Consider the following 23,331-nt stretch of genomic DNA (forward strand, 5'->3'; position numbering starts at 1 on the left):
ATGTGAAATTATATTAATATATATCTTAAAAGACTAAGAAAAATTGGTTACCATATTTATAGTTTCTGAATGGTGGTGGCAGGCTGGTCCTCAAAGGGATATCTGTAAGAGAAAGATTATTTTTATTATAAAATATTCAAATAGACATAGTATTAAATGAATTAGCATTTTATTATACAATAGCATCTTATACATTTGAAATATACAGTATGTATGTGGGAGACATTATTATATAGTTGATGTTCATTTAGCACATGACTCTGAGAACCCCTTGGGGGGGTAAGTTAGTAGTGGAAACCAATGATCTAGAACGATCTTAATACTCTTACCAAATTTCAGACAACCTACCATGTAACAACTCTAACTCAGCAAAGAAAACAGAACAAAAACAAAGTAAAAAAAATTTTTAAACAGTGTCCCAAATAGTAGAATTAGTTTTAAATAATAATTAAACCACAACCCCTACAGAGGGCAATTAAGTAACATATATCAAAATTACATATGCATATACCTTTTGACCTAGCAATTCCACCTGGAGAATTTACCATAGAGGTGTATACTTTGCACACTCTTGTGCGTGTGTGTATGAAACGACCATACATACAAAGGTACTAACCGTAGCACTGTTCGCAATGCCTGGAAAAATCCAAATATCCTTCAATGGGGGTACTTGCTAAATAAACTATAATATGCCCAAACAATTAAACATATTTTTCAACTGTAAAAAACAAAAAAGGATGAGGAAGAAGCTCTCTACTAATATGATAAGATCTTCAAGATATGTCAAGAGTAAAGGAGGCATAAGGCAGAGCCTTATTTTTAGTAAGCCACCTTTTAAGTAAAAGGGGGTAAAAATAAGAATATATGTTTGCATTTGCTTATATTTTCATGGGAGGGAGCATGATGCACTGGTCAGATAGAGAGCAGAAGTGGCAAGGAGAGGGGTCTCCCTGGTGGCGCAGTGGTTGAGAATCTGCCTGCCAATGCAGGGGACACGGGTTTGAGCCCTGATCTGGGAAGATCCCACATGCCGCGGAGCAACTAGGCCCATAAGCCACAATTACTGAGCCTGCGCGTCTGAAGCCTGTGCTCCGCAACAAGAGAAGCAGCGACAGTGAGAGGGCCATGCACCACGATGAAGAGTGGCTCCCGCTTGCCACAACTAGAGAAAGCCCTCGCACAGAAACGAACACCCAACACAGCCATAAATAAATAAATAAATAAATAAAAGAAAAAGGAAGTAGGATAGCTGAATATTAAAAAAAATAAAATAAAAGAAGTGGCAAGGAGACTTCTCACTCTATTCCTATTTACATTTTGATCTTAAAACCACAGGAATGTGTTATCAAAGAAAACTCTAAAAAATCCCACACATCTGAACTAGGAAAACTGTTTAAGTACATTTACCTTTTAAAGGTCAAATACATACCAACATTAAAATATAATTTATTCATTTATGTTATATGCATTTAAACTACCTACTACCAAATATTCCAGATACAGGGTAAATAAGAAGTTACCAAGACAAGTCCCCACTCTTGAGAGCACATGCTCCCTGTGAATCCTGTAAAAAGCTACTGAGTTGGCCAAAAGGTTCTTTTGGTTTTTTCTGTAAGATGGCTCTAGTAGCACTTAGTTGTCTTTAACTTCATTCAAAACAATTTTGTTAGATTGTATTGTGACAGCTGTCATATCTGAGTGCATTTTTTTAAAAAAAACTTATCAAAATTGGTGAATTTTTGTGTAACCATTTTAATACTGAAGATGGAAGAAAAAAAGCAACATTTTCAGCATATTATGCTTTACTATTTCAAGAAAGGTAAAAATGCAACTGAAACGCAAAAAAAAGACTTGTGCGGTGTATGGAGAAGGTGCTGTGACTGATGGAACTTGTCAGAAGTGGTTTGCGGAGTTTCGTGCTGGAGATGTCTCGCTGGATGATGCTCCATGGTCGGGTAAACCAGCTGAGGTTGACAGCGATCAAATCGAGACACAAACTGAGAACAATCAATGTTATACCACACAGGAGATAGACGACATACTCAAAATATCCAAATCAAGCGCTGAAAATCATTTGCACCAGCTTGGTTTTGTTCATTGCTTTGATGTTTGGGTTCCACCTAAGTTAAGCGTAAAAAACCTTCTCGACCGTATTTCCACATGTGATTCTCTACTTAAACGTAATGAAAATGTTCCGTTTTTAAAACAAATTGTGACGGGCGATGAAAAGTGGATACTGTACAATAATGTGGAATGGAAGAGATCTTGGCGCAAGCGAGATGAACCACCACCAACCACACCAGAGGCTGGTCTTCATCCAAAGAAGGTGATGTTGCGTATATGGTAAGATTAGAAGGGAGTCCTCTATTATGAGCTTCTTCCACGAAACCAAACGATTAATTCCAACAAGTACTGCTCCCAACTAGACCAACTGAAAGCAGCACTCGACGAAAAGCATCCAGAACTAGTCAACAGAAAATGCATAATCTTCCATCAGGATAATGCAAGACTACAAGTTTCTTTGATGACCAGGCAAAAACTGTTATAGCTTGGCTGGGAAGTTCTGATTCATCCGCCGTACTCACCCAGACACTGCACCTTCGGATTTCCATTTATTTCAGTCTTTACAAAATTCACTTAATGGAAAAAATGTCAATTCCCTGGAAGACTGTAAAAGGCACCAGGAACAGTTCTTTGCTCAAAAAGATAAAAAGTTTTGGGAAGATGGAATCATGAAGTTGCCTGAAAAATGGCAGAAGGTAGTGGAACAAAATGGTGAATACGTTGTTCAATAAAGTTCTTGGTGTAACTGAAAAATGTGTCTTTTATTTTTACTTAAAAACCAAAGGCACTCTTTGGCCAACCCAGTATGTTCACAGCCAGGGCTATGGTCTCACCAGCCGACATTAGAATCACCCAGCCCGCTGCACCAGTAGATCAGACTCACAGCAGGCCAGTCCCAGGCATGTTTAAACACAAGACCAAAACCTGTTGAGATGATTCTTTGACAAACAAAATCACAGGAGGCCAACCAGATGACAGGAGTAAATGAGGCCGGGCAAACAGGAGGGGACTGTGAGGTAGGAGCAAGCATCCCGTTAAAGGGGGGCTGCAGCCCATACATTCTAATCTGTTGTGCTAAAGTCTGGGGGATCAGGTGAATTTTTCTGAATTGAAAATACTGTAGGCCAAAGGAAACCTGTCTGAAGTCCAAATCTGCCTGCCTGACCCCCATCTGAAACGTCTGTCTTAGGCTTAGCAGAGCACAGACCCTCATTTTATCTTTTGTTTCTCACTTACTTATGAATTCTGGGCCAAAGAAGTATTGACTAAACATCGGAAAGGAGAATTAAATTTAATTTATTGCCATTTATACCCCCTGAACTAGACAGCGAAAACCCCTGAAGAAAGGGCTGAGGTACAGAACAGATAGCTCAATGAAACTGTTTTCACTTAGAGATGTCTACAGTCAAGGCACCAAATCACTGCCTTACGTTCGGTCTAGATTTCTGAGAGGAGAGACAATGACAGAGGCGAACAGGAGCCCCTTTTCTCTTTCTCTCTTTAGATCTCAGCTCAACTGTCACCTCCACAAAGAGGCCTCCCCTGACAGCCCTACTAAAACAGGGGTCTTCTCTCATATTCTTCCCTTCATAACATTTTTTACAATTATAGTTTTGTCTGTTTACTTAGTTTGGTCTCTCTTTCCTATTAATTCATAAATTCCTGGAGATTAAGACACAGTGGCCTGTCTTCCCAAAACCTACGACAGTGCCTGGCACATTACAGGGTAATGAATACTGGTTCCAGTGAGAGCAAGTACTACAGCCTATTTTCTTCATCATGTTGCCAGTACCTAAAAGAGTGCCTGGCACATGGCAGGTGCTCAAAAATATACATGAGTGAATATGTATCGTTTAATCCCTTTAATCGGCAGGTAAGAACCCTGAGGTCTCAGGAAGGCAGGTGGTCAGCACAAAGCATCAAGAACCAGGACTAGAATCCAGCCCTCCCAACTCCCATCTGCTGCACTAAGAAGGGTAGGATAAAGCTGGTATCTTCCGTGGTGGCAAAAGAAAAGATTAGACGTTAAACATATTATGGTGAGAAAAAGGCTTTACATATAAAAATGCTTGAAGAGGAGGAGAAAAAGAACAAACACTTCCTTATGAAAAAGGGTGTTTCCCATTTTGTACCACTACGAATAAGGCTATGAGTATTCATACGTGGACAGACATTTTCATTTCACCTACAAGTGGAATTGGCTGGATTGTATGGTAGGTGCATGTTTAACTTGTTAAGAATTTGCCAAATCATCTTCCAAAGTGGTACCTTTTTAACATTCCCACTAGCAACATATAAGGAGTTCCAGTTCTTCCACATCCTAGCTGAAAACTAGTTTTTAATTTCTAAAATTTTTTCATTTTAGTCATGTTAGTGGGTGTGTTATGCTCTCACTATGGTTTTAATTTGCATTTCACTAAAGACCAGTGATGATGAGTATCACTGAATATGCTTATTTGTCATCCATACATTTTCTTTGATGAAGTGCGTGTTCAAATATTTTGCCCATTTTTAATTAGGTTGTATGTCTTATTACTGAGTGGTAACAGCTTGGTTTCTTTTCTAGTTATTATTCTAGACACAAATCGCTTGTTTATATGTTTTACAAAGTCTTTCCAAGTCTATGGTTTGCCTCTTCATTTTCTTAAGTATATTTTAAAAAGCAAAACTTTTTAATTTTGATGAAGCCTAAGTTTTTTTCTTTTTTGTTTATTGTGCTGTATTAAGAAATTTTACCAAAATCAGTCCCTAAGATCTTCTCTTATGTTTTCTGTCAGAAGTTTTATGGTTTCAGCTTTCAAATTCAGGTCTTGAACAAAAATTGTTTTTGTGTATCGTAGGAGGTAAGAGTTGAGTTCATTTATTTGCATATGGATATCCAGTTGTTCCAACACCTTTTTAGAAAGATGACCTCTTCCCCCTAAAATGCCTTGCTCAAAAACCAATTAAACATATACGTGTAGGACTATTTCTGGACTATTTTTCATTGATATATATGTCATCTATATAACAATACCACACACACTATCTTGCCTGATATAGCATTATAGTAATAAGTCATGAAACCAGATAGTGTTAAGTCTTCCAACTTTTTGTGACTTATTTATATATTTATTTATTTATTTATTATAGGTCTTTTCTATTTTCCTTATAATTTCTGAACAAGTTAGAATAACTTGTTTATAAACTTTAGGATAAGTTTGACATTACCTGAAGGAAAAAAGAAAGTCTGTTGAGATTTTCATTGGCATTGGAATCCACACATTATTTTGAGGAGTCATGGTGTCTTAACCATATCGAGTTTTCTGATCTATGAACACAGTCTTTCTCTCCATTTACTTAGGTCTTTTAAAATTTCTCAGTGATGTTTTGGAGTTTCCAGTGTAAAGTTCTTACAGCTCTATCGATTATACACTAAGTATTTCATATTTTTTGATGCTATTACTCTTTTTCAGTTTCCAACTATATATTGCTAGTAACACAATTAATTTTTGTATATTGATTTATATCCTTCAACCTTGCTAAGCTCAACTTACTAGTTCCAGTACTGTTTTTATAGACTCCATAGGATTTTCTACATAGATAATCATGTCACCAGTGAATAATGACATTTTCTTTCTTTCTAATGTGGATGCCATTTATTTCTCTTTCTTGTCTTACTGAACTGGCTAGAACCTCCAATGCAGTGTTGAATAGAAGTGATTTCTAAAAAACACCATGCCTGGTTCCTTATAGTAGGAGAAAAGCCCTCAGTTTTTCACCATTAAGTATGATATAGGGTATCAGTTTCTCATAAATATCCTTAATCAGGTAGAGAAAGTTCCCTTCTATTCCTACTTTACTGAAAGTTTCTAACAGAAGTGGATGCAGCATTTTGTCTTCATCTATTGAAATAAATACATGGTTTTCCTTTCTTAATCTATAATATGATGAATTACACTGAATGATTTTTGAATGGTAAACCATCCTTGCATTCCTAAGATAAACCCCACATGGGCATAATGTATTATTCCTTTTTAAATATTGCTGGACTTGACTTGCTAAAATTTTATTAAGAATTTTTACATCTTTATGCATGAAAGTTATTGGTTGTCAGCTTTTTTTTTTTTCCTTCCTAATTGCTTTCTCTGATTTTGATATCAGGATAAGGATGACCTCAGAGAATGAGATAATAATAATAATTCCTTTTCTTTTATTTTCTGGAAGAGTTTCTGTAGAATTGAGATTATTTCTTCCTTAAATGTACAGTAGAATTTACCAGTGAAGCCATCTGGGACTGGAGTTTGCTTTGTGAAAATGTATTTTAGTTACTGTTCATTTTAAAAAACAGAATTATTCAGGTTGTTTGTTCCTGTTTAGTGAGATTTGGTAGTTTGGGTTGAGTCTTTCAAGGAATTTTTCCATGTACCTAGGATAACATATTTATGGCACAAAGTTGTTAAAAATGTTCCTGTATTATTCTTTCAAACTCTGTAGAGAATTGTAGTGATATAACAACTCTCACTCCTAATACTGATAACCTGTGTCTTCTCTCTCTCTTATTTTTTTCCTGATTAGACTGGCTAGCACTTTATCAATTTTATTAATCTCAAAGATCAGCTTTGGCTGTTATTGATTTTCCCTATAGTTTTTCTATTTTCTGCTATGATCTTTTTTATTTCTTTTATTCTGCTTACTTTGGGTTTAATTTGCTTTTATTTTTCTAGTTTCTTAACATAAGGGCTGAAATCACTGATTTGAAACCTCTTCTCTTTTTTACATTAGGCATTTTTAGTACCATAAATTTTCCCCAGTACTGTTTCACCAGATTCCCACAAATTTTGAAAAATTGTGTATACATTTTTATTCAGTTCAAAATAGTTTCCCTTTTCTCTGCTTTTATCCATAGGTTATTTAGAACTGTGTTATTCAGTTTCCAAGTACCTGGGGATTTTACAGAGATATATCTGTTACTGATTTCTAACCTAATTCCACTGTGGTCAGAAAACAACAGTACAGAGGAAGACACTGGAACTCACCAAAAAAGATACCCCACCTCCAAAGACAAAGGAGAAGCCACAGTGAGACAGTAGGAGGGGCGCAATCACAATAAAATCAAATCCCATAACTGCTGGGTGGGTGACTCACAAACAGGAGAACACTTATACCACAGAAGTCCACCCACTGGAGTGAAGGTTCTGAGCCCAACGTCAGGCTTCCCAACCTGGGGGTCCGGCAACAGGAGGAGGAATTCCTAGAGAATCAGACTTTGAAGCCTAGTGGGAATTGATTGCAGGACTTCAACAGGACTGGGGGAAACAGAGACTCCACTCTTGGAGGGCACACACAAAGTAGTGTGTGCATCGGGACCCAGGGGAAAGAGCAGTGACCCCATAGGAGACTGAACCAGACCTACCTGCTAGTGTTGGACGGTCCCCTGCAGAGGCAGGGGGTGGCTTTGCCACACCGTGAGGAAAAGGACAGTGGCAGCAGAAGTTATGGGAAGTACTCCTTGGTGTAAGCCCTAGCAGAGTCTGCCATTAGCCCCACAAAAGAGCCCAGGTAGGCTCCAGTGTTGAGTCGCCTCAGGCCAAACAACCAACAGGGAGGGGACCCAGCCCCACCCATCAGCAGACAAGCGGATTAAAGTTTTACTGAGCTCTGCCCACCAGAGCAACAGCCAGCTCTACCCACCACCAGTCCCTCCCATCAGGAAACTTGCACAACCCTCTTAGATAGCCCCATCTCCACCAGAGGGCAGACAGCAGAAGCAAGAAGAACTACAATCCTGCAGCCTGTGGAACAAAAATCACATTCACAGAAAGAGAGACAAGATGAAAAGGCAGGGTGCTATGTACCAGATGAAGGAACAAGATAAAACCCCAGAAAAACAACTAAATGAAGTGTATATAGGCATCCTTCCAGAAAAAGAATTCAGAATAATGATAGTGAAGATGATCCAGGACCTTGGAAAAAGAATGGAGACAAAGATCGAGAAGATGCAGGAAATGTTTAACAAACATCTACAAGAATTAAAGAACAAACGGATGAACAATACAATAACTGAAATGAAAAATACACTAGAAGGAATCAATAGTAGAATAACTGAGGCACACAAGAATGGATAAGTAACCTGGAAGACAGAATGGTGGAACTCACGGCTGTGGAACAGAATAAAGAAAGAAGAATGAAAAGAAATGAAGACAGCCTAAGAGACCTCAGGGACAACATTAAACGCAACAACATTCACATTATAGGGGTCCTGGAAGGAAAAGAGAGAGAGAAAGGACCAGAGAAAATATTTCAAGAGATTAAAGTCGAAAACTTCCCTAACATGGGAAAGGAAATAGCTACCCAAGTCCAGGAAGCGCAGAGAGTCCCATACAGGATAAACCCAAGGAGAAACACGCCGAGACACGTAGTAATCAAACTGGCAAAAATTAAAGACAAAGAAAAGTTATTGAAAGCAGCAAGGGAAAAACGACAAATAACATACAAGGGAACTCCCATAAGGTTAACAGCTGATTTCTCAGCAGAAACTCTACAAGCCAGAAGGGAGTGGCATGATATACTTAAAGTGATGAAAGGGAAGAACCTACAACCAACATTACTCTACCCGGCAAGGATCTCATTCAGATTTGATGGAGAAATCAAAAGCTTTACAGACAAGCAAAAGCTAAGAGAATTCAGCACCACCAAACCAGCTCTACGCAAATGCTAAAGGAATTTCTCTAAGTGGGAAATACAACAGAAGAAAAAGACCTACAAAAACAACCCAAAACAATTAAGAAAATGGTCATAGGAACATACATATCGATAATTACCTTAAATGTGAATGGATTAAATGCTCCAACCAACAGACACAGGCTTGCTGAATGGATACAAAAACAAGACACATATATATGCTGTCTACAAGAGACCCACTTCAGACCTACGGACACATACGGACTGAATGTGAGGGGATGGAAAGAGATATTCCATGCAAATGGAAATCAAAAGAAAGCTGGAGTAGCAATACTCATATCAGATAAAATAGACTTTAAAATAAAGAAAGTTAAAAGAGACAAGGAAGGACACTACATAATGATCAAGGAATCAATCCAAGAAGAAGATATAACTATTATAAATAAATATGCACCCAACATAGGAGCACCTCAATACATAACGCAACTGCTAAGAGCTATAAAAGAGGAAATCGACAGTAACACAATAATAGTGGGTGACTTTTACACCTCACTTACACCAATGGACAGATCATCCAAAATGAAAATAAATAAGGAAACAGAATCTTTAAATGACACAACAGACCAGATAGATTTAATTGATATTTATAGGACATTCCATCCAAAAACAGCAGATTACACTTTTTTCTCAAGTGCACACAAAACATGCTCCAGGATAGATCCCATCTTGGGTCACAAATCAAGCCTCAGTAAATTTAAGAAAACTGAAATCATACCAAGCATCTTTTCTGACCACAATGCTATGAGATTAGAAATCAATTACAGGGGGAAAAAAACCCGTAAAAAACACAAACACATGGAGGCTAAACAATATGTTACTAAATAACCAAGGGATCACTGAAGAAATCAAAGAGGAAATCAAAAAATACCTAGAGGCAAATGACAATGAAAACACAACGATCCAAAACCTATGGGATGCAGCAAAAGCAGTCTTAAGAGGGAAGTTTATAGCTATACAAGCCTACCTCAAGAAACAAGAAAAATCTCAAATAAAAAATCTAACCTTACACCTAAAGGAACTAGAGAAAGAAGAAGAAACAAAACCCAAAGTTAGCAGATGGAAAGAAATCATAAAGATCAGAGCAGAAATAGATGCAATAGAAACAAAGAAAACAACAGCAAAGATCAATAAAACTAAACTGGTTCTTTGAGAAGATAAACAAAATTAACAAACCATTAGCCAGACTCATGAAGAAAAAGAGAGGACTCAAATCAATAAAATTAGAAATGAAAATGGAGAAGTTACAACAGACACCACAGAAATACAAAGCATCCTAAGAGACTACTACAAGCAACTCTATGCCAATAAAATGGACAACCTGGAAGAAATGCACAAATTCTTAGAAAGGTATAACCTTCCAAGACTGAACCAGGACGAAACAGAAAATATGAACAGACCAATCACAAGTAATGAAATTGAAACTGTGATTAAAAATCTTCCAACAAACAAAAGTCCAGGACCAGACAGCTTCACAGATGAATTCTATCAAACATTTAGAGAAGAGCTAACACCCATCCTTCTCAAACTCTTCCAAAAAATTGCAGAGGAAGGAACACTCCCAAACTCATTCTATGAGGCCACCATCACCCTGATACCAAAACCAGACAAAGATACTACAAATAAGAAAATTACAGACAAATATCACTGATGAATATAGATGCAAAAATCCTCAACAAAATACGAGCAAACAGCATCCAACAGCACATTAAAAGGATCATATACCATGATCAAGTGGGATTTATCCCAGGGATGCAAGGATTCTTCAGTATACGCAAATCAATCAATGTGATACACCATATTAACAAATTGAGGAAAGAAAAACCATACGATCATCTCAATAGATGCAGAAAAAGCTTCTGACAAAATTCAACACCCATTTATGACAAAAACTCTCCAGAAAGTGGGCATAAAGGGAACCTACCTCAACATAATAAAGGCAATATATGACAAACCTACAGGAAACATCATTCTCAATGGTGAAAAACTGAAAGCATTTCCTCTAAGATCAGGAACAAGACAAGGATGTCCACTCTCACCACTATTATTCAACATAGTTTTGGAAGTCCTACCCACGGCAATCAGAGAAGAAAAAGAAATAAAAGGAATACAAATTGGAAAAGAAGAAGTAAAACTGTCACTGTTTGCAGGTGACATGATACTATACACAGAGAATCGTAAAGATGCCACCAGAAAACTACTAGAGCTAATCAATGAATTTGGTAAAGTTGCAGGATACAAAATTAATGCACAGAAATCTCTTCCATTCCTATACACTAATGATGAAAAATCTGAAGGAGAAATTAAGGAAACACTCCCATTTACCACTGCCACAAAAAGAATAAAATACCTAGGAATAAACCTACCTAGGGAGACAAAAGACCTGTACACAGAAAACTATAAGACATTGATGAAAGAAATTAAAGATGATACCAACAGATAGAGAGATATACCATGTTCTTGGATTGGAAGAATCAATATTGTGAAAATGACTATACTACCCAAAGCAATCTACAGGTTCAATGTAATCCCTATCAAATTATCAATGGCATTTTTTTACAGAACTAGAACAAAAGAATCTTAAAATTTGTATGGAGACACAAAAGGCCTCGAATAGCCAAAGCTATCTTGAGAAAAAAAAATGGAGCTGGAGGAATCAGGCTCCCTGACTTCAGGGTATACTACACAGTAATCAAGACAGTATGGTACTGGCACAAAAACAGAAATATAGATCAATGGAACAAGATGGAAAGCCCAGAGATAAGCCCACGCACCTATGGTCAATTAATCTATGACAAAGGAGGCAAGCATATACAATGGAGAAAAGATAGTCTCTTCAAGAAGTGGTGCTGGGAAAACTGGACAGCTTCATGTAAAGGAATGAAATTAGAACACTCCCTAACACCATACACAAAAATAAACTCAAAATGCATTAGAGACCTACATGTAAGACCGGACACTATAAAACTCTTAAAGGAAGAACACTCTTGACATAACGCACAGCAAGACCTTTTTCAATCCACCTCCTAGAGTAATGGAAATAAAGATAAACAAATGGAACCTAATGAAATTTCAAAGCTTTTGCACAGCAAAGGAAACCATAAACAAGGCGAAAAGACAACCCTCAGAATGGGAGAAAATATTTGCAAACGAATCAATGGACAAAGGATTAATCTCCAAGACATATAAACAGCTCATGCAGCTCAATATTAAAAAAACCAAACACCCCAATCCAAAAATGGGCAGAAGACCTAAATAGACATTTCTCCAAAGAAGACATACAGATGGCCAAGAAGCACATGAAAAGCTGCTCAACATCACTAATTATTAGAAAAATGAAAATCAAAACTACAATGAGGTATCACCTCACACCAGTTAGAATGGGCATCATCAGAAAATCTACAAACAACAAATGCTGGAGAGGGTGTGGAGAAAAGGGAACCCTCTTGCACTGTTGGTGGGAATGTAAATTGATACAGCCACTATGGAGAACAGTATGGAGGTTCCTTCAAAACTAAAAATAGAATTACCGTCTGATCCAGCAATCCCACTACTGGGCATATACCCATTGAAAACCATAACTCAAAAAGACGCATGCACCCCAATGTTCATTGCAGCACTATTTAAAATAGCCAGGTCATGGAAGCAACCTAAATGCCCATCAACAGACAAATGGATAAAGAAGATGTGGTACATATATACAATGGAATATTACTCATCCATAAAAAGGAACAAAATTGAGTCATTTGTTGAGACATGGATGGATCTAGAGACTGTCATACAGAGTGAAGTCAGAAAGAGAAAAACAAATATCATATATTAACACATATATGTGGAACCTAGTAAATGGTACAGATGAACCGGTTTGCAGGGCAGAAATTGAGACAGATATGTAAGAGAACAAACATATGGACACCAAGGGGGGAATGTGGCGGGATGGGGTGGTAAAAAAAAAAGAATTCTTTTTTACACTTCAAAAAGTTAAACATAGTCCAGAATAGGAAAATCTACAGAGACAGAGAGTAAATTAGTGGTTGCCAGAGGCTAGGGGAAGGGGAGAAAGGGGAATGACTGCTAGTGGGTACAGGGTTTCTTTCTGGCACGATGAAAATGTTCTGGAATTAGACAGTGGTAATGATCGCACAACTTTGTGAATGGACTATAAACCCCTAAATTGTACACTTTAAACGTGAATTTTATCATATGTGAATTACATCTCAATAAACCCATTATTTAAAAAAAAGTTACATCAGAAGCATGCATATTAAAACATAAACCCAGAAAAAAGAAAACATTGCATGACTCAAATCCTTTCAAATTTATCAAGATTTGTTTTTATGGGTCAGAATATGATCTCTTGGTAAATGCTCTCTGAGCACTTGAAAGGAATGTATATTCTGCTATTGTTGGATAGAGTGTTTTTAAATATCAATTTGGTCAATTTAGGTTGATAGTATTCAAGTTTTCTATATCCTTACTAATTTTCTACTTGTTCCATCAATTACTGAGAGAGGGGTGATGAAATCTCTCACAATAATTGCAGCTTCACCTAATTTTCCTTGTAGTTCTACTAGTTTTGACTTCATGTATTTTGAGGCTCTGTTGTTAGGTGCATAAACATTTAGGATCATTATGTTCTCTTGACTAATTAATGCCTTATCATAATAAATTGAGAGCCTTTATCCCTGTAATATTCTTTATTCTGAAATTAACAGTCACTCCAGCTTTCTTTAGATTAGTATTAGCATAGTATAACTTTACCTTTAACTGATCTTTATCTTTATATACAAGAAAATACATTTTTTGCAAGCAACTTGTAATTGAGACTTCCTGTTATATGTCTGCATTTTAGTTGGGGTGTTTAAACCACTTACAATTAATGTGATTATTGATATAGCTGGGTTTAAACCTACCATTTTGCTATTTGTTTTTTATTTGTCCATCTATTCTTTAATTCCTCTTCCACTTTCCTTTATTTTTTCAATATAAAGCATTTTAAGGTATTTGACTATAGACACATAAAACTATTTAAATGATGAGAAATTTAACCACATAAACAGTGTTCAAAACTTCTGCACCTTCTGAAAGACAAGGCATCCATGGTCTCCTGGGTAGGGGTAAGCAGGAGGACCAGACACCAGATCTTAGATGCTCTGTCCTAGAACTGACATCTATTACTTTCTCCTCCAGCATATTGGTCAGGAGTTCTATCTAAATGAGCACATGGACAGCTGGTGAGCAATCATTACAAAATGTGATGTTGTAGGTACCAAGTAGAAACACAAAAGAAGTTGTTAGTTTAGCAGGCGAAACTGAGTCTGGAGCACAGGAGAGAGACCAAGGAGAAATCAGTTAGGAGGAGAGAGAAAGACAGTGTGACTGGGAGAGGAAGAGAATGTCCTTTGCCTAGTGACTGGGAGAGGAAGAGAATGCCCTTTGCCTAAGTCCAAAACCCAACTACCTCCCGAAATTTCACTTGGGAGACATGGCTTAACAGTAGCAATCAGGATAAAAAAACAAAACCTAAGGATTTAAGAGATCATAGACACAATATGAAGCAACCAAGAATAATTTTAAATTAAGATGCATGAACTGAATTACCTTTTTAAGAAAAGGCAGATGATAGGCACTTGGGTTGTGCTTCCATGTCTAGGCTTTTGTAAACAATGCTGCAATGAGCACTGAGGTGCACGTATCTTTCTGAATTAGCGTTTTCATCTACTTTGGATACATGCTCAGGAGTGGAACTGCTGGATCATATGGTTGTTCTGGTTTTAGTTTTTTGAGGAATCTCCAAACTGTTTCCATGACAGATTAGAAAAGAACAGAACTATCATCTCCCTTTCCTTTTTTCTTTCTTTCTTTCTTTTTTTTTCTGAAGTATAGTTGATTTGCAATATTAGTTTCAGGTGTACAACATAGTGATTCAATATTTTTACAGATTATACTCCATTTAAAGTTATTATAAAATAATGCCTATATTTCTCTGTGCTGTACAATATATGCTTGTTGCTTCTTTTACCTTCTTTTAAATTGACTATTTGACAGTTTTTTATGATTCTACTCTATTCCCCTTTTGTTGGCTTATTAGCTGTAATTCTTTAATTCGTGTGTGTGTATGTGTGTGTGTGTGTGTGTGTGTGTATTTGCTTTAAGGTTTTTAGTAAATATCTTTAACTTATCAGTCTACCTCCAAGAGATACTGTAACACTTCATATATAGTAAAAGAATCATATCCGCATGTTTCCATTTCTCCCTTGTTGGCCTTTGTGCTATTGCTGCCATATATTTTCCATAAACCCCACAGCAGATTATTGTTTTTCTTTAAATAGTCAAATATCTTTTTAAAAATATTTTTAAAATAAGGAAAAAAAGCATTTTCTGTTTACCCTCATTTACGAATTTTTAGTACTACTTCTTTGTGTGCATCCAGATTTCCATCTGGTATTATTTTCCTTCAGTTGGAAGAAGATCCTTTAGCATTTCTTATAGTTCAGTCTCCTGGTGCTAGACTCTTTCTGCTTTTGTATGTCTGACAAGCCTTCATTTCTGAAAAACAGGAACAGAATCCTAGTTTGACTTTTTTTCCTTCAATACTTTAAAGATGATGCTCCACTGTCTCCTGGCATGCATTGATTCTGATGAGAAGGCTGTTGTTGTTTTCATCTTTATTCCTTTTATGTAATGTGTCCTTTTTACTCTGGCTGTTTTTAATGTTTTACCTTTATTACCAGATGTAAGCAATTTGATTATGCTATGCCATGGTATAGCTTTCTTCATGTTTCTTTTCCTTGGGATCTGTTGAACTACTTGGATATGTAGGCTTATAGCTTTCACCACACTTGTAAAATTTCAATCATTATGTCTTCAAATAGGTCTTCCCTCCCCTGTCCCAGCTCCTCTCCTCATGGCCTCCAATTACATGTATATTTGGCTACTGGAAGTTACCCCATACCCCCCTACTGCTCTATTTATTTTTCTCTCAGTCTTTTACCTCTTTGTGCTTTATTTTAGATAGTTTTTGTTGCTATGTTTTCAAGTTTCCTTATCTTTTCTTCCGCCCATCTGATCTACATGTTAACCCTAATCAGTGCATATACATCTCAGACATGGTATTTTTCATCTGCAGTTCAATCTGGACAATCTGGGCCTTTTCTTCTTCTTTTTTTTTTTTTTTTTTTTTCCATATCTTCCATCTGTCACATGCGCAATCTTTCCTCTACTTTCTTGAACATTTGCAATATAGTCATAATAACTGTTTTAATTGTCATTGTCTGCTAATTCTACCATCTACAGCATTTCTGGTTTGGTTTCAAATGATTGATTTCTCTCCTAATTATGATTTACATTTTCTTGTTTCTTTGCATGATTGGTAAGTTCTGATTTGATGCAGGACATTGTGGGTTTTATCTTGTTGAATACTGGATATATTTGTATTCCTATAAACATACTGAGCTTTGTTCTGGAACACAGTGAAATTACTTGGAAACATCCTTTTGAGTCTTACTTTTGAGCTTTGTTAGGTAAGAGAAGATCAGAATTTAGCCAAGGGTTAATTTTGCCCTACTACTGCAGCAATACCTTTCTAGATACTCCACCCAATACCCTATTAATTACAAGGTTTTCCATCCTGACTGGTGTAACTACAAACTGTTCCCAGCCCTGCATGAGCTCTGAGTATTTTGCCTTCTGCTACTGTCAGGCGGTTCTCTACCTGGCTTCCTTAGACACACATGCTGATCGTATTCAACTGAAGATTCAGGCTCTGCAAATCTTTAGAGCTCTCACTTTGTACAAGTCGTTCCATTCCAGTACTCTGCCCTGTGAACTCTGTCCAGACTCCACTCCAGGATGCCAGCTGTGACTCATAAACTCATAGAATTCTCCAGCCTCTGCCTGGATTCCCCCACCCTGCTCTGTGGCCTACATGCTCTCTCCCGCAGTAAGATGGCACAATCATAGGGGCCACCTTGTTTGTTTCTGCTATCCCATCTCGTGCTATATGATGTCCAATATCTGAACATCACTGTTTGATGTATTTTGCACAGTTTTTCAGTTGTTTCAATTCAAAGAAAAAGTTCAGTCCCTGTTACTCCACCTTGGCTGAAAGCAAAAGGCTGTAACATATTTATTATATTCTGAAAATGATTTCCTACTTTGTACTAAGTTTTTCTTTCACTTTATGTTTTCCCACCTTTGAACTTATTAACTTTGGAATCTAATGAAATTTTACAGAAGAGTTCAGGATTGCAAAATTCTGCAAAAACCCACTTAGTATTTCATTATTGGAAAGTTCAGTAGAAGGCAACCAGTAATTTTACTCATTCATTCAGGTCCCCATAAAAGGCATCCACAGAAAAATTAATTATGAGAAAAATAAGGCAACATAATAAATATACTGCTGGCAATTAGGATGCCACAAAGGAGTCTGAGATGTTAAAACACATGTTTCAATACAGAAATCAACAAAGTCTGGAAAATTATTAAAGTACCAATGGACAACAAAATAATTCTTTACCTCATAGTAAAGGCTCTAAAAATAGAAGTGGTATAATTTGTAATTTTTTATTAGATGCTGGATCTACATTTAAAGATTTTTAGGAAAGCACAAACACCTAAGGGAAAAAAAGAAACTGACTAATTCAATGACTAATCTGTACAGGCAAGAATACCAAAGACCTAACATTAATCAGAACACTGTGCCAACATTCTACCCTGATGAAGGGTTCTGTCAGGTATTAGAGTAAGACTTCAGAGTTAAGCTATATCAAGATGTTTTTTACTTTAATCATGAAATAATCTAAACATTAAAAAGTATGGGGAATAGAACAAAAGTTCATTTAACCCATCAACCAAATTTAACAAGTGTTAACATATTGTCATAACTACTTCAGATCTTTACTATTTTTTTGTTAAATAAAACATTATGGATACAGTTGAAACCTTTTCTATGTCCTTCTGTAGTCCCATTAACCTCCTTCCCAGAGGTAAGCACTAACTATCCTTAAGTTAGCATACCTTCTTCGTCATTATATTTTCATTCTGTTGTCATAGCCACAAAAGATAGAGTATTATTTTATGTTTCAAATTTATAGAGTTAAGTATTTAAACTAAAGAATCTACAGTACATTTTCTACTACAAACAAGAGACCATCACCTCAACACTGTATTGAAGGAATGGCCCCTTTGTGATAAGGTGATAATGTGCTACGAATTTGCTACTACAAAATTATCCCGTTCCTTTCTAAATAGGAGGGGCACCAAGGGAGTGCTTCTTTACAGAAGAATGCCAGATAATAAATGCAGAAGTAGTCACAGAGTTAGAAAAAAATCCCAGTTTCTGCAACCACCAGTGATTCAGGTAAGGATCATCAATAGACACTAAAACTATTGGAAACAACACATGCATATCGTCTCAATGTTTATCGCTCCACACACTACTTATTAGTTAGAAAGATACCTTTACAACAGAGAAATCTGGTAGGCAGCACCTTAACCAAATGACCTAAATACGTATCACCAGAACTTCCAGGTCAGTGAACACACGGAGATACCAGGGAGAATGGCGCACTCCGAGAGGTCATGGAAGCTCTGCACCCTTTCCCCATGCTTTGTTCTATGCATATTTTCCACCTGGCCGTTCCTGAGTTTTATCCTTTTGTAATAAACTGGTGATCCAGTTTGTTAAATAAATAAATAAATAAATACCGCCAATAGTGGGGCAAAGCAATACCAAGTGCTTCCTGATGAGATGCAACTAGGAGGAATCACCAACATCAGGGATCAGCAAACTATTTCTGTAAAGACCAGGAATAAATATTTTAGTTTTTTGTGAGCCATACAGTCTGTCACAACTGTGTAAGTGCCACTGAAACACAAAAGCAGTACATATAATATGTAGACAAATGGGTGTGGCTGTGTTTCAATAAACTTTGTTTATAAAAACAGGTGGCAGGTCAGATTGACCCCGCAGGTTGTGGTTTGTAGATCTGCAAGCTACATGGTAATCCTGCCAAAAATATTTAACCTGAATCTAATCATAAGAAAACAATCAGACAAATCCATGTTGTGGGGCATTCTATAAAACACAGACCTGGATTTTCCTTTAAAAAAAATCAATGCGATGACAGATAAATGAAGGTGGGGGCTGCTCCAGATGAAGGGGATTAAGAAGATGCGACTCGCCATGAAAAGACTCCGAAGAGCCTTAAATGCATGTTCCTAAGGGAAAGAAGCCAGTCTGAAAAGGCTACATACTGTATGATTCCAAGTACATGATATCCTGGAAAAAGCGAAACTAGAGACAGTAAAAAGATCAGTGGATGCCAGGGGCTTGAAGAGAGGATGAATGGGTGAAGCCTGGAGGATTTTTAGGGCACTTAAACTATTCTGTGTGATAATTCATTTGTCAAAACCCATAGAACTTAACAGCACAAAGAGTGAACCTTAATGTACGCAAAGCAAAAAACAAAAACACATTTAGGAGGACAGGGGATCCCAGGAAAGAATGCAGAGGGTGACAAGAGAATACAGCTGTACTGCAAATAGATGAAATAATCTTACTGAAGAGGGTGAAAAAATGGCGCTGACCTAAATAACTTTGTCAATGAATAGATTTTTGTAAGATTAAGGCAAAAGGAACTGCACAAAAGCACTGTACTCTAGTTAATATCACGTTGTTTCCCACAGAGTACCAATTAACCACTCTGATACAGCTATACCTGTATACTGGAATTAAACAAGTAAGTAAAGGAATGGCAGATGTTAGGAGTCAGGTTCCTCACTGTTGGATTGGGGATGTACAGATAAGCAAGGGGAGAAGGCCAGAATGATCCACGTGATAATGGATTAGAGTTGGAAACATCAGTAAGAATTCATGTTTAACATACAGATTCAGATGGTAAACATGAAAATATTTACACCTATGCATAAGTATACAGGTTCATATATTTCTTTGCTCTGTCAGTTAAGAGAGCCTAGAAGAAATGAAACCCCAGTAATAAAGAGTATACCTAGCACTCAGATCTTGGCTTCTAATACCATTCTCCAATAAAACAACCAGGGCTCCTAGAGAAATGGCTGATTCTAGGACTGGCTCAGGATATACAAAATTAGCCTAGAACATCTTAAAGTACCAGAACTACACACAGATGGCATATGTCAAAGGGGCACAGAAGCCAACTGAAAGAGTTTCCAATGACCAAATCTAGAATAATTTGAGTAACAACATAAATCAAATCTCCCATGCAAAAGAATTCCAAGTAAATTAACTCCCCACTCCTCAACTGTGTACTGTGCATAGTGACTTCCTTCCAAAGGGTACATTATGAGCAGGGAGACAACAGAGCAACCTTACAGTGGGGAAACCTACATTACTTCAGCCAAGCGATCAAGGTCAACATCAACAGTCATAAATCATGTAGAAGGTAGGTGCCCTGGATATGATGTGATAAAAGTGACACTTTATCTTTGTGATTTTCCTCTCAAAAACCCATAACCCCAGTCTAATCATGAGAAAAGCATCAGGAACATTCCAACAGAGAGGCATGTTATGATAGGCCTGACCAGTACTCCCCAAAACTGTCAAACTCATCAAACTGGGAAAATCTGAGAAACTGTCACAGTTCACAGAGCCTAGGGAGACATGACAACTAAATGTAATGTGGTATCCTGGATGGGATCCTGGAGCAGAAAATGGACCTCAGTAAAAACTAAGGAAACCTGAATAAACTATGGACTGTAATTAATAATGCATCAATATTGGTTCATTAATTGCAACAAATGCAGCATATTAATGTAAGATGTTAATAATAGGGGAAACTGTGGAGGGGAGAATTAGATATAAACAAATATATAAAAATTAAAAAGATAAAGAAAATCTTTCTAACTATGCTAGTAGTCACCCAATAGAATAGACTGCTCTACAAAGTAACACATCACCAGGAGTAACAGGGTATGAAGAATGAGCTCTGAATTGGAAGGTTGGATAAAATCCCCACAGCTTTCCTCTGTTTAACAGATGAAATAATTTTACATTCAGAATCAAGATCTAAAGTATTACAAAGTATTAAAATGCTTCCAAATCAATGAATAATTAAAATGTCATATTATCTAGATAATTGGTTCGTTTATTTATTCTGAATCTAGAAAATTTGTCATCTATATAAGGTAATATATGGTACCTCTGTGTTCAGAATATCTGATTAACATCAGATATGTTAATAATAGATTTATTTGTTTTGTTATATTTATATGCTTACATATAAATATAATCTCAAGTATTTATTATTGATATATTTATACTTATTTGTAAGTGTTAGTTTATATTTACTATACTTATGTACTATATTTATACAGCTTTAGATTTTAATGGCATGGAGTAGTGGTACAATGATTCTCAATGCAGAATGGATCAAACTTAACCAAAGTTTCTTGGCTAAGGGAGAAATACAGACAATTATGGGAAGAGACAAGGTTAAGCTATGGATGGCAAAAAGTGACTATAATAAGAAAAAAACAGCTAGAAAGGCAAGAAGGCATCTAAAATAACCCCAAAAGGTCATTCACCACAATAAACATTTCTGTCTGTGTACAAGATTCGCTATGCCACAATGTCAAACATCCTTCCAGCTTTATGTGTTCAAAACATTACAGCAAGGCCAACAGGCACATGAAAAGATGCTCAACATCACTAATTATTAGAGAAATGCAAATCAAAACTATAATGAGGTCAGACCAGTCAGACCAGACCTCAGACCAGTCAGAATGGTCATTATCAAAAAGTCTACAAATAATAAATGCTGGAGAGGGTGTAGAGAAAAGGGAACCCTCCTACACTGTTGGTAGGAATGAAAATTGGTGCAGCCACTATGGAGAACAGTATGGAAGTCCCTTAAAGAACTAAAACTAGGGCTTCCCTGGCGGCGCAGTGGTTGAGAGTCCGCCTGCCGATGCAGGGTACATGGGTTCGTGCCCTGGTCTGGGAAGATCCCACATGCCGCAGAGCAGCTGGGCCCATGAGCCGTGGCCGCTGAGACTGCACGTCCGGAGCCTGTGCTCTGCAATGAGAGAGGCCACAACAGTGAGAGGCCCGCGTACCGCAAAAAAAGAAAAAAAAAAAAAAGAACTAAAACTAGAGTTACCCTATGATCCAGCATTCCCACTCTGGGGCATATATCTGAAAACGATGAAAACTCTTAATTTGAAAAGATACATGCATCCCAATGTTCATAGCAGCACTATTTACAATAGCGAAGACATGGAAGCAACCTAAATGTCCATCGACAGATGAATGGATAAAGAAGATGTGGTACATATATAATGGAAGACATGTACATATATATACTCAGCCATAAAAAAGAGTGAAACAATGCCATTTGCAGCAACACGGATGGACCTAGAGATTATCATACTGAGTGAAGTAAGTCAGATAAAGACAAATATCATATGATATCACTTATTTGTGGAATCTAAAGTAATGACACAAATGAACTTATTTACAAAACAGAAAAAGACTCACAGACATAGAAAACAAACTTACCAAAGGGTAAGGGGTGGGAAGGATAAATTGGTAATTTGGGATTAACAGATACACACTACTATATATAAAATATGTAAACAAGGACCTACTGTATAGCACAGGGAACTATATTTAATATCTTGTAATAACTTATAATGGAAAAGAACCTGAAAAAGAATATGTATATATATATATAACTGAATCACTTTGCTGTACACCTGACACACTGTAAATCAACGATATTTCAATTTAAAAAAACACTAGAGCAAGATGAACTAAATTCAAAGACTCTTTTGACACTGAGTGAATCCATTTACTTCAGGGATCCTCTTAAGCCAGCAAGGCAGTAGACAAAAATAAAGAGGCAACTTAGTGTCGTGTTTAGGAGTGCATGATGTACAGCTGAACAGCCCGTGTTGGGCTGTAGCTTTGCCTTGTATTAGCCATGTAATCTCAGGCAAGCTTCTTCACTTCTCTCTCTGTTCCTTAGTTTCTTCATCTGTAAAATGGAGATAATAACAGTTCCTAATTTAGAAGGATGCTGTGAGGATGAAATGAGATAACCTACTTAGAGTTCTTAGCACAGTATCTGATACATAGTAATGCTTGCTATTATTATTATTAGTTCAAAAATTTCTCAGTAATAAGCTATTTGGTCTTTGTTATGTACACAGTTCATAAAGGGTAAATTCACCAGCTTTGCAGAGTCCCACAGTACCTCAAATCAGATGACAAAGATAGGCAGAGAGCACACAAGCCAAAAAGGTCTGAACCCCAAAGTTTACCTTTTAATCAGTGGAACACATTTCCCACATGCACAATAGAAACAAGTAGTGGATATACTATTAGTAGCACAGGTGAAAGATGTGAGTAGGCTGGGCTGAGCATCTAGCTGTGATCCACACCACTGCTCTAATGGGGAGCATTCTATGGTACTTGGGAAGGAAAGAACACAGTGACCCCCGGGAGAATACATCTGCCCCTGGCGGCACTGGAGCAGCTTGAAGATTACATCTTATTCTCAAGGA

The 23,331-nt window shown here is 37.0% G+C and overlaps 1 protein-coding gene across 3 annotated transcripts in view; it reads right to left on the bottom strand.

Moving 5' to 3' along the window:
* Positions 1-23,331, bottom strand: part of C6H2orf76 (chromosome 6 C2orf76 homolog) — an 86,309-nt gene that overhangs the window by 27,237 nt on the left and 35,741 nt on the right. For all 3 annotated transcript variants that reach the window (XM_067742173.1, XM_067742174.1, XM_067742175.1), the window contains exon 4: positions 52-102. In XM_067742173.1, coding sequence (XP_067598274.1) covers positions 52-102 — 51 coding nt within the window. The remainder of the gene's footprint in view (positions 1-51; positions 103-23,331) is intronic.

Source organism: Pseudorca crassidens, chromosome 6 (genome assembly GCF_039906515.1).
Source record: "Pseudorca crassidens isolate mPseCra1 chromosome 6, mPseCra1.hap1, whole genome shotgun sequence".
NCBI lineage: Eukaryota > Metazoa > Chordata > Mammalia > Artiodactyla > Delphinidae > Pseudorca > Pseudorca crassidens.